The sequence below is a fragment of the Chiloscyllium punctatum genome, chromosome 24, assembly GCF_047496795.1.
Source record: "Chiloscyllium punctatum isolate Juve2018m chromosome 24, sChiPun1.3, whole genome shotgun sequence".
In the NCBI taxonomy this organism is placed as follows: Eukaryota; Metazoa; Chordata; class Chondrichthyes; order Orectolobiformes; family Hemiscylliidae; genus Chiloscyllium; species Chiloscyllium punctatum.
In genome coordinates, this window is record NC_092762.1 from 49,990,631 (window position 1) to 50,003,281 (window position 12,651).

The 12,651-nt window shown below is 41.9% G+C and overlaps 1 protein-coding gene across 2 annotated transcripts; it reads right to left on the bottom strand.

Annotated features, from left to right (window-relative positions):
* Window positions 1–754: 754 nt before the first annotated feature.
* rpl37 (ribosomal protein L37) lies at window positions 755–12,031 on the bottom strand. Of its 2 annotated transcripts, none has more exons than XM_072593809.1 (4): window positions 11,942–12,031; window positions 9,737–9,872; window positions 5,501–5,585; window positions 755–871 (listed from the first exon to the last, which is right to left on the bottom strand). In XM_072593809.1, exons 1-4 carry the CDS (start codon window positions 11,942–11,944, stop codon window positions 802–804), a joined length of 294 nt encoding a protein of 97 aa, XP_072449910.1. In that variant the 5' UTR covers window positions 11,945–12,031; the 3' UTR covers window positions 755–801. The 2 variants fall into 2 exon arrangements, with proteins under 2 accessions (XP_072449910.1, XP_072449908.1); XM_072593807.1 differs by lacking the exon at window positions 11,942–12,031 and adding an exon at window positions 11,451–11,555.
* Window positions 12,032–12,651: the final 620 nt, after the last annotated feature.

Sequence of the window (12,651 nt, forward strand, 5' to 3'; positions counted from 1 at the left end):
TGCCATGCATGTCTAAGAAATCAACTCTGCCATTCATTCTCAAGAGTTGGATCTCAGCAGAGAAAAGGGACAGGATTTAACCAGGAGGAATAGTGGTGCATGAATTCGGACAGATTTCCATTGTTTCACCATAATTAAGCAGACACCTGGATTACAATTTGGCCAAAATTGATAGATGGTAGTGCTGCTGTGAAAACATCCATCCAATCAGAATATCAAGGCAACACTGGCCATGATTTTCCACAATCTCCTAGACGTAGGAGAAAGTGAGAACTGCAGATGCTGGAGATCAGAGTCTAAGAGTGTGGCACTGGAAAGGCTGGTCAGGCAGCATCCGAGGAGCAGGACAGTCACCGTTTCAGGCATTTCCTGATGAAAGGCTTATGCCTGAAACGTCGACTCTCCTGCTCCTCAGATGCTGCCTGACTGGCTGTGCCTTTCCAGCACCACAATGTCCTCAACGTATACCAGCAGAACTGTAAGTTAGCAAAATGTTTCAAGAAGGGACAGAAAAGACAGGATTTTTTTTAAATGGCAAAATAAACCACAGGGGATAGATCTTTGATTTAATTCAATTGTAATCTAAATGCATTACCTGAAACAGTGGTAGCCCAAATTCTTTAGTAACTTTCAAATGAGAAATGCTTGGAAAAGTGATCAAATCCTTTGGAGTATAAGTTATTGTGCAGGCTAAATACTTTTTGAACTAATGAGTAGAATTAGAGAAAAAAATCAAGCACAGGCAGGCCAGGAAAACTTTGCAAATTTGAACTTTATTTGATGTGTAGATACACTGATAGTTTATGCAGTGCTGGAGGAAGCCATTGCTGAACGTCTGGGCTTCGGAGTGGTCCCCTCGCGGAATCCATTCCTGCACACAAAGGTGGGAAAGTAGTTAGGGTAGTGGAATGTTTCGTGGCAAAAACCAAGTACAACTGAGTATGCCTCTATAGGAATGCCAGAATAATCTTCACTCTTTCGAACCCACAGCACTTTTGCTGTACCCTTCTATAGGAATCATTGTGTCTATAGCCAAAGACTAATTGCAGCTTTGTTTGTCCTCTCTAATTCTCTTACAAAGGTGACAATTCCAATTAGGTACAATCTGACAGATGCCAGCAGCCCTCTGGTGGCCATTTTTCCCATCTAACTGTGTAAAATGAGGACAGTGCGTTCTGGTATAATGCAACAGTTGCGTTCCTCTGCAAGCTGGTGCTATGGGAAAATCATTGTACCCATTCCGTCGAAAATTTGCATTATCCAAACAGCATCCACATTTTGTCAATTGCACTACAGCCAATTCACATTAATGAAACATGCGTTATACTTTAACACACTAAGGATAATTAGCAGGATTTAGAGTCATACTGCAAGGAAACAGAGCTTTCAATCCAAACTATACATAATTATATGCTATACATAATCCCAAACTAAACTAGTCCCACCTGCCTGCTCCTAGCCCATATCCCTCCAAATCTTTCCAATTCATGTACTTATCTAAATGCCTTTTAAACAATGTAATTGTACCCACATCCATCACTTCCTTAAGAAGTTTATTCAACATATAAACCACCCTTGCAAAAAAATTTGCTCCCCTGTATTTTTTAAAAGTGAGAAGCAAGCTATTTTTAAATGTGCCCCCTAATCTTGAAATCCCCCACCATAGGGAAAAGACAATTACCATTAACTCTATCTCTACCCCTCATATTTTATTCTATATGGTCACTGCTCAACTTCCTATACTCCACTGAAATAAGTTCCAGCCTTTCTTTATAACTCAAACATTCCATACTTGGCAATATCCTGGTAAACCTCTTCTAAACCACCTCAAGCTTCACAGTATCCTTCATATAACCAGAACTGGACACAATATTCCAATAGGCCTTACCAATGCCCTGTACAATCTCAACATGACTTCCAAACTCTGTACTCAAAGGGTGGACCGATGAAGACAAGCATGCTAAATGCCTTTTTAGCCACCCTGTCTATATGCAAGGGAAACTTCAAAGAATTATGCACCTGAACTCTCAGGGCTCTTTATGGGGGCATATTTTTAAAATGAGGAGAGAGTGTAGTAAGATATGAGGAGCAAATGTTTTACACAGAGGATGGCTCGCATGTGGGATAAATTTCCAGAGGGAGTGGTGGATGTGGGTACAATTACAACATTTAAAAGACATTTGGACAGTACATGAACAGGAAAGGCTTGGTGGGATATGGGCCAGGAGCAGGCAGGGTAGGACTAGTTTAGTTTGAGATTATGGTCAGCATGGACTGGTTGGACTGAAACATCTGGTTCCATGCCGTGTTACTCTATAACTACCCAAGGGCCTACCTAATTGTATCAGCCCTACCCTTGTGTGTTGTATGTTGAATGATACCCCTGCAATAAGCTGTGCTGGAGTCTCACCCATTCACCATACTTATTAACAAATTACATAACTAATTAGCTCGCCACTAACCTTAATTTAAAGATGGCATAAAAAAATGGAGCATTGTAAGGAGAGTGGATGAAGCATAAAACTACAAATACATTATTTAATGGATGCTAAAAACTGTGATAAATGGATATTGAATTCAGGCAAATAAAAGATCCAATGAGGATAAAACAGAACTCTTTCTAAACATTGTAGAAAAGTGTGGTGCTGGAAAAACACAGCAGGTCAGGCAGCATGAATCAGCTCTTTCTAAACATTGAAAAGCTAGAAACAGTGAAGGTCCAAAGAAACTTGGGGCTCCATGCACAAATCATTAAACTAGCATGAAAATAATAAAGGTTAATAAAAAGGGTAATGAAATACTGCTTTCCTTTCTAGAGGACTAGTATTTAAGGCAGTAAAGTTATACTTTGACTAAGTAAGGCCTTGGCTGTGAGCAGTCTGGGCACCATACTTTAAGAAGGATATATTGACCTTAAGAGACAGTGCGGTGCAGATTCACCAAAACTATAATTGTACCTAGGAGGTTAAATTACAAGGAGACTACAAACACTAGCCAGTGCTCCCTGGAATTTAATACAATATGATCAAAATCAAGATATTTAGGGAAACAAGTGGAAGTAGAGAGAAACTGTTTGTATGTTGGGGAATATGGATCAGAAGACCGTCTAAAATTAGAGCCAGGCCTATCAGGACTGAAATTCAGACACTTAAACACATAACTCGTCAAGATATTTGTGCTCTTCCGCAAATTGCAACTAATACTAGACAGTTACATTTTAAACATGAAATTAATGGAAATTTGTTTTTCAGACATATAAAGCAATTTGGGACAAAGGTCAATCAGTTTGGAGAGCAGTCATGGTCTCACAGAATAAGAGAAAGAAAAAAAAACTGAAGAAATAGGAGCAAGAGCAGGCTATTCAGCACCTGAAGCTGGCCTCATCATTCAACAAGATTATGGCTGATTTGCTCAAGGCCTCAATTTCTCTTCCTGGTCGGCTCCTCGTAGCCATCAACTTGTTGATGCTTCAAACTTCTATTTACCTCCTCCTTGAATGTTTTCAGTGATGTAGCCTCCAGAACTATGGGGCTGAGAATTTCAGACATTTTCTACCCTCAGAAGAGATTTCTTTGCATCTAAGTTATAAATGATTGTTTCCTTATTGTGTAACAATGTTCCTATTGTCTCACTACTGAAAACATCTTGTCGACATCTACTCTGTCAAGTCCCTCAGAATCTTGTATATTTCAATAAGATTACCTCTTGTTCTCTGAAACTCTAATGAGTTTAATTCTAATAGGCTAACCTGTTCAACCCTCTCATCTCAGGAACCTCTCTTGAACAACCTCCAATGCCAACCTTCCTTAAATATGAGGATGCAACTGTATGCAGTATTCCACATGTGATGTCACTAACATCCTGCACAATTGCCCGAGCACAAGAAATGCAGGGGTTTTTAAATTCTAAACCCCCAGAAAAATTCAACCTGCCTTGTTAACTACTGAATGCACATGCATGCTAACATTGTGTTTTGTGCGGATCATCCAAATTCCTCTTTTGTGGAGTTTTTCTCCTTTTAAATCAGTCTGCTTTCGGATGCTTCCTACTAAAGTGCAAAAACTCACCTTTTCCTACATTAAACACCACTTGCTAAGTTTTTGCCCACGCAGTCAATTGCAACAGTGGTTTTCCAATACATTGGAATCCTCCCTAAGATTAGCGAGTTCGAGAATATTTCAACCAATGGCTCCAACGTCTCTACAGCCATTTCCTTTAAAATTGTTAGATGCAGGCCATCAGGTCCTAGTAGCTTGTCTGTCTATAGTGCATTACTTCTCAAGTACTCAATATTTCCTTCAATTATAAAGAACACCAGTCCTCTGGAATACCTTCCTCTTCATTTATGTAATAGTATTCCAAATTTGATGCTATTGCAGAAAATCCTCAAAGTTTCTGCAAACCATTTTCCAAATTGTTGCAGGTTTTGCTACTCAACTTCATTGTTATGCAGCACCTTGGAATATTCCAAGAATCTGAAAGGTGCTAATTTGGAGTAATATAGATGGCATTTGACCCCAATTCAATGTACAGTAAACATTTTAGGTGGCAGAAAAATGTCAAATCAAGGCTTAAGCACCATCACTAACACAACAATTATCATATATTAACAGGCTGTTTCCATTATGTGAACAAAGGAATTTAAAAAGGAAAACCTAACAAAATACACCAATATTTTAAAGACAAGAAATGTAGAAGTGTAAAATACACAACCTCTAGGGGTTTCTGAGGGTTTCCCAAACATCCAGGCTGCATTCATAACAGATCATTTTAATCATTGATTTGGGGCATGGCTTAGGTTCATTTTTCCCCCAACTATCCAGCCGAGCACCCGAATCAAATTATAAAAAGGTGCTGTGATGTGTTCTGATTCGAGACCTTAATATATTCTAAATATTTATCGATCTCAAATCAAAACAACTTCTTGAAGAAAGAGAAAGTGAGGACTGCAGATGCTGGAGACCAGAGTTGAGAAGTGTGGTGATGGAAAAACACAGCAGGCCAGGCAGCATCCGAGGAGCAGGAGAATCGACATTTCAGGCAAAAGCCCTTCTTCAAGTTCTTGAAGAACCCCAGTCCAAACTCATTTGACTAGGAAAGCGGAAATTCAGTGATTTGGATTCAGACTAGATTACAGAGGTTACAGACTCGCTCCTGATCCGGCATACTACTACCTCCCAGATTCACCACCCAATGCTGCCCCTCTCCCACATACAGCCATCAACACTACTCTTTCTGAGATACAACACTCCTTCCTCTAGATAAACCAACCCTATCCCACTCCACAATATGAGCCTCTTACAGACGGCCTTCCCAGCCCAAACTCTACCTCTGTCAGCAGATTAAAAAAGAACACACTAGAAGCCTATTCCAATTTTCTACTTTTCATCTTATGAAAGAATTGATGTTTGATCATTTCACACAGAAACAGTGATCATGTGCATTAGTACTGCTGCCATGATCATTACAAACAGGCTCTCAGCATCACTGCACCCCTTACCTGAATCTGCGATACACCACCTTCAGGTGCCTCATGCGACCTGTACCAGTTGTGTTTCTCCTTTTGGCCTTCACACTCCAGTTATCTGCAGAAAGATCACAACTATCAGCTCCCAAACTGAACAGATGCAATTGACAGAGCTATTCAACAAGAGTGGATGTTCCCACCGACCAGTTCACAAACCAGAGATTACAGCCCCTCAGTTTACTCCATATATCAAACATTTAAATAATGCTGAAACATTGGGATTTTACTATGCTAAGGAGGATACTTTTGAGGATACCTTGAGATGTTGAGAATTCATCAGTACAAGATCAAGAGTTGACCGAATTAAAATCTTCAAACTTCTGAAGAATTTCACAAGTCAAATAGCAACGCCTTGTTTCCACTGGTCAAATAAGTAGCACAAATTGAAAATAACCACAAACGACTAGCTTGTAATGAGCTTGGTTAAAAATATCATGTAGACACCAGAGCAGTTAAGAATTTTTACAGCACGATATGGGTTTTTGACTGGTAAAGACTGAACAGTAAGAACACCAGGAGTGAAATCAGGCATAGGTGAATTGAAGAACAATGCCTGCATGAATTTTAGGGTGAAAATCAAGTGATTGCTGAAAGCATTCTTATTTTTTATTCATTTTGTGGGACTTGGGCGTCATCAGTTGGACAACATTGATAGCCCATCCCTAATTGCCTTTGAGAAGGTAGTGGTGGGCTGCCTTTTTGAATCGCTGCAGTCCACTTGCTGTTGTTTGACACACAACGCCAGTAGGGAAGGAATTTTCTGGTTCCAAGGTCGATGGCAGGTGGTCTGTCTGGTTTCATTTCTTTGTTGTGAATTTCTAGTGATTGATACAACGGAGGAGCTTGCTAGGCCATTTCAGAGGGCAGTTGAGACTGAACCACATTAGCGTGGCTCTGGAGTCACATGTAGGCCAGACCAGGTAAGGAGCTCCACAGGCAGGAGGCTGGAAAAACACAGCAAGCCAGGCAGCATCAGAAGGTGGAGAAGTCGACATTTCGGGTGTAACCCTACTACAGGATGAGGAGCTGGGTATGGGGGGGGCTGCAAATAAAGGGGATCGTGGGGACAGGGTAGTGAAGTGGGAATAGGTGAAGACAAGTACAGGGTACGACCTGGTTGGTCAGCGGGAAGAATGAATCTGGTTGATGGCAGGAAGCAGTGGAAGGGATGTGGAAGAGGCTGGGGGAGGGAAGCTATTTGAAATTGGAGAACTCAATGTTGAGCCTCCCGGCTGCAGGCTGCCCAGGCAGAAGATGCGGTGTTGTTCCTCCAATTTGCGCTGTAGTTCATTTTGGCAAGGATGGTCATATCAGAAAAGGAGTGGTTGCGGGAATTGAAATGGGCAGTGACCAGGAGGTCTCGTCGGCCCTTCCAGACCCAGCTGCGATGCTCGGTGAGGGTTCCCTAACTTTACATTTGGTCTCCCCGATATAAAGAAGATGACATCGGGAGCACCTGAAGCAGTAAACTAGGGTGGAAGAGAGGCAGGTGAGCTTCTGTCTCACCTGTAATGACTGTTCGGGGCCCTGGATGGAGGTGTGACAGGTGGTGTACCAGCAGGTTTTGCATCTTTTCCAGTTACGGAGGAAGGTACACGGAGGTTCAGGGGACATCGGTAGGGAGAGTGGCACAAACCACGGATTGGCGAAGGAACTGTCCTTGCTGAAGGCAGAGGGGTGGGGAAGGGAAGATGTTCTTGGTGGTGGGGTCTCATTGGAGTTAGCGGAAGTGCTTATGGATGACTCATTGGATGCAGAGACTGGTGGGGTGGAAGGTGAGGGAGAGGGGTTAGAGCAGTGGAACAGAGACGGTGAAGCAGAGGGCTGTCTACATGACAGCAGGAGGAAAAGCGCATTGTTTAAAATAGGTGGACATCTGGGAAGCTCGCAAATGGAATGTCTCCTCATCCAAGCAGATGTGGCAGAGGCAGAGGAATTTGGAGAATGGGATGCAGTTCTTACAGGATACTGGGTGGGAGGTAGTGTAGTCCATGTGGTTATGAGAGTCTGTAAGTTTGGAGTAAATGCCGATCTCGAGACTGTCGCCCAAGATGGAAATGGTGAGGTCAAGAAAGGGGAGGGAAGTGTCCGAGATGAACTAAGTGAACTTGAGGGCGAGGTGGAAGTTGTGGGTGAAGTCAATGAAAGGCAGATTTCCCTCCCTAAAGGAGATTAGTGAACCAGTTGGGTTTTTCTGACAATTGACAATGGTTTCGTGGTCATCAATCAACTCTTAATTCCAGATTTGCTTCCACTGAATAGAAATTCCACTATGTGCTGTGGGGGATTTGAACCCAGGTCCCCAGAACATTATTCTGGGTTTCTGGATTAATAGTCAAGTGGTAATACCATGAGGGCATCACCTCCCCAATAGCTAATAATTAAATAATCAAATATTTCAAGACGCTTGACTTTTACAGCCACAAGACCATTTGTGAGGGCTGACAAGCATTTATCTTAACATCAATCACTCCTCTCCATTCCTGGAGAAACATTGTTCAAAAGATACTGATCACTCACTGACATCTAACGGAATGTCCAACAATAACATACGAAACAACACAGTCAGCATCAACTTAACCATGAAGCACCACATAACTGAAATAAAGCACACTCTCACCTGACATTCAACTTAATGCTCAACTATGTCACCTAACACAAACCCACTTTTTGATATTCTCAAAAGCACAATATAACCATAGAGACAGAGTCATTAAGATGTACAGCATGGAAACAGACCCTTCGGTCCAACCCATCCATGCTGACCAAATATCCCAACCCAATCTAGTCCCACCTGCCAGCACCCGGCCCATATCCCTCCAAACCCTTCCTATTCATATACCCATCCAAATGCCTCTTAAATGTTGCAATTGTACCAGCCTCCAACACTTCCTCTGGCAGCTCATTCCATACACGTACCACCCTCTGTGTGAAAAGGTTGCCCTGTAGGTCTCTTTTATATCTTTCCCCTCTTACCCTAAACCTATGCCCTCTAGTTCTGGACTCCCCCACCCCAGGGAAAAGACTTTGTCTATTTACCCTATCCATGCCCCTCATAATTTTGCAAACCTCTACAAGGTCACTCCTCAGCCTGACGCTCCAGGGAAAACAGTCCCAGCCTGTTCAGCTTCTCCCTAAAGCTCAAATCCTCCAACTCTGGCAACATCCTTGTAAATCTTTTCTGAACCCTTTCAAGTTGCACAACATCTTTCCAATAGGAAGAAGACCAGAATTGCACTCAATATTCCAACAGTGGCCTAACCAATGTCCTGTACAGCCGCAACATGACCTCCCAAATCCTGTACTCAATACTCTGACCAATAAAGGAAAACATACCAACTGCCTTCTTCACTATCCTATTTATCTGCGACTCCACTTTCAAGGAGCTATGAACCTGTGCTCCAAGGTCTCTTTGTTCAGCAACGCTCCCTAGGACCTTACCATTACGTGTATAAGTCCTACTAAGATTTGCTATCACAAAATGCAGCACCTTGCATTTATCTAAATTAAACTCCATCTGCCACTTCTCAGTCCATTGGCCCATCTGGTCAAGATCCTGTTGTAATCTGAGGTAACCCTCTTCACTGTCCACTACACCTCCAATTTTGGTGTCTACTGCAAACTTACTAACTATACCTCTTATGCTCGCATCCAAATCATTTATGTAAATGACAAAAAGTAAAGGGCCCAGCACCGATCCTTGTGGCCCTCCACTGGTCACAGGCCTCCAGATTGAAAATCAACCCTCCACCACCACCTTTGAGCCAGTTCTGTATCCAATTGGCTAGTTCTCCCTGTATTCCATGAGATCTAACCAGTTTGCATAAATTAAAACAACTTTAAAAATACTAAATCTATTCCTGATATCTGTGGCAGAGCAGATACAGGTCACAGACTTAGCCCAAGGTTGAGTGGGCGAAGATGCCACAGACAAGTGAAGTATAAGTTAAAACAACTGCTCTAGAGACTGCTGACAAAAAATGCATGTCAAAAGACCAGAAATGACTTGAGTTGCAGGGATTTCCAAAGAACCTCCCAATACTCAGTAGTCATGTACAAAGACAACATTTTTGCCATGGTATGTGCTAAAATGATGCTCATATGGGAATTAGCACTGCCAGATGACAGGGAGATAAAGCATTCTCATCCTCAGCATTCAACCATTTTGTTAACGGCTACCACTGTTATGCTCAATGCGATGGTACTCACACTTCCTCTTTCTCTTGGCAGGGTAGGCACATTTGCCGCAGATGGACTTCTGCAGGTGAAATGCCTTAGCCCCACATCGCCGGCAAAGTGTGTGGGTCTTGTTCCGCCTCTTACCAAATGACGATGTTCCCTTCGTCTAAGAAAGAATAAGAATAAAACCAACAAATCATTGTATGAAAGAGGGATTAAAAACAATCAATTTACCCTTAGCTCAGAGTTCAGCATAATGGGAGCCAAACAATAACAAGTGGCCATTAACACCTCACGCTCTGACGAAATTACAAAAGAGCAGCAAGGCTGCAGACTCCAGGCAAGTTCAGGCAGGGAATTACATTACATGTCCAGAATGGACAGACCGTTGAATCCAACTGGACTACACAAAAGTTAATGCTTCAAGGCTACTTCATCTAACCCTATTAATGCATCCTTCTACTCCATCTTCCCTCATACACTACTGTCGGTTCTATCTTCAACTACTGCCATTTATTGCATTGGTGCATTTACATGTTGACATGAACATCCTCACAAATTATAACAAAGCCAAGAACTGTGAATACTAGAGATCTGAAACAGAAAGAGAAATTGCGAGAGAATTTCAGCACATCTGACATCTCTCCACAGATGCTGCCAGATGTTAGATTCTCTAGCAATTTCTGTTTTGTTCCCACACAAACTATGCCTAATTAAAATGAAAACAGAAAATGCTGGAGATGTTTAGCAATTCAGGAAACTTCTGTGAAGACCAAAGCAGAGTAAATATTGGGATAACTTTATTTTGGTGCTACACATAGATCATCTCCTGCATCGTTTAGAGCATGACAAAGGTGATCAGATGCTTCACCTTGGGCACTGTAAATGTGACTGACTAAATTTAAGGTTTTCAACTGTAATATCAATTAATTTTAATGGTGTTGTGCAATACGATGCACTATTTGAGGAGAAAGCAAGGAGTTGAAAAGTGTGGTGTTAGAAAAGCACAGCTGTTCAGGCTGCATCGGAGGAGCAGGAGAATCAAAGTTTCGGATATAAGCTCTTCACCAAGAATGGGCACTATTCCTACAGTAACCAAGCACTATTTGAGAACAAGCAAACTTGGGAACTGACTGGTGAGTCAACTGATTTGCTCTCAGATGAAATATTTGTACATCATTTATTATGCACGGTCAGAAGTGTTCAGGGACATATATGACGTGAAAAAGAACAAAAAACAAAGGAAGTGCCATCTTTTCAGTGCAGTCAGTACATCTTTGAAAATTATAGAGAAATCAGATGAGGAGCTGAAAGGTTAAAATCAAACTTCTCCCATTCAAAATGCTGTAAATCTACAAGACTGAATAGTGTCACAGAAGTCACATCCCTAATAGGGACTTCCTCAAATCTATCAGAAAATGACCAAAAATATTGATTGAAAGAAAAGGCTCTGAGCCAAACAATAAAAGAATGTGAAACATTAACATTCTTCAAACTGCTCAGAATCTGTTGCACAGATTCCCGGCTGGGAATCAGGATCGGGAGTGTTACAAAAACAAAATACTGCTAATGCTGAAAATCAGAAATAAAAATACCGTGCTTGCAAAACTCAACTTGTCAGGTAGTATGTGGGGAAAAAAAGCAGTTACTGTTTCAGATCTTAGGAGCTTCTTTCATATCTGGGTCAGAATTCACTGTGGAGAAGAATAAGTTACTCCCTCATGTCTGAGTAAAGCTCACAGACCTGGTTTTCTCTACAGTGGTGCTGTATGGCCAAGCTGAGTATTTGCTGCACTTTGTTTTCGCTTGGTCTAGCACTGTAGCTGTAATGCATTACATGGCGAAGAGATGAGGATTGATTGGGAGATGGAGTGACTGGAGAATCAGAGACAGGAGGGATAGGCAGCGGGCTATATCAGTTCAAACCATGGCCAGGAAACGGAGCCTTGGTTAAGAAGATACATGACCCAGTAAAAGTGTCACTTTATACAAAGCTCTGCCTGCTGTCAAATAGAAGCACTAGGCCCAATCTTAAGCCCCCGATTCGAGTGTGAGCACCGCTGCAGCGGCTAACCGCCTGCAAATTCCTCGGCCAATCCCCATAATATCTGTGCGGCACAATAGTTAAACATATATCGAACTAATTCCTCATGATAGGTTGATGGTAATGGCCCGGCCGGGAATGGATGGACGTGGATTTCTCCCAGGCCTTCACTGCCCTCAGTCCTCACTCACCATTTTCACTGCGCGCCTGAGAGACCGGAAGTCGACTTCAGTCGCCTCTTATACCTTGATGCCGGAAACACTTCCTTCCCTAACCTGACCTTCAGCCAAGTCCTAGTTTCAAACCTGTCCCCGCAGAAACCGAAGGTGAAAAATAGTTCCTATACATTTCTGATGAAGAATCATTGAGATTAGAAACATTTGATTGTTTTCTTTCCATCGATGCTGCTGATATCCAGTATTTTTTTGTTTTCAGTACAGATTCAGTAACTTGCTTCCATTTATTTATCTTTGATGCCGGAGTTCATTGCCTGTTCCTCAAAATGGCATGGGAAATAGAATTAATAATTTCAAAACTGTTAAATCGCTAATTTTTCCCAGATGCGATGACATTTGAAAATCAGTGTCTCCACGGACAATGACACCTGAATCCACATTGTTATTTGTTTTTATTTCAGACTCCCAGATTTTTCATACATTCCTTAAATGCGTTTGGTGTAGCAGGCGCAATGGGCCAAATGGCTGCCTTTTGCACCGTAACAATTCTGTGACCCTGTTCTTGAATTAAAAAGAGGCCTCAGGCCCATTTTTTCTGTGTCAACTCCTGAAAGAGCTGTCAATTATTATTTAATTCCTGTGATCTTCCTTTGTTCTGCTTCCACTCAAGACTTTTGGAGATCCTTTTTGAAAATTAGTGTTGCATCTATTTCCACTGCCCTTTC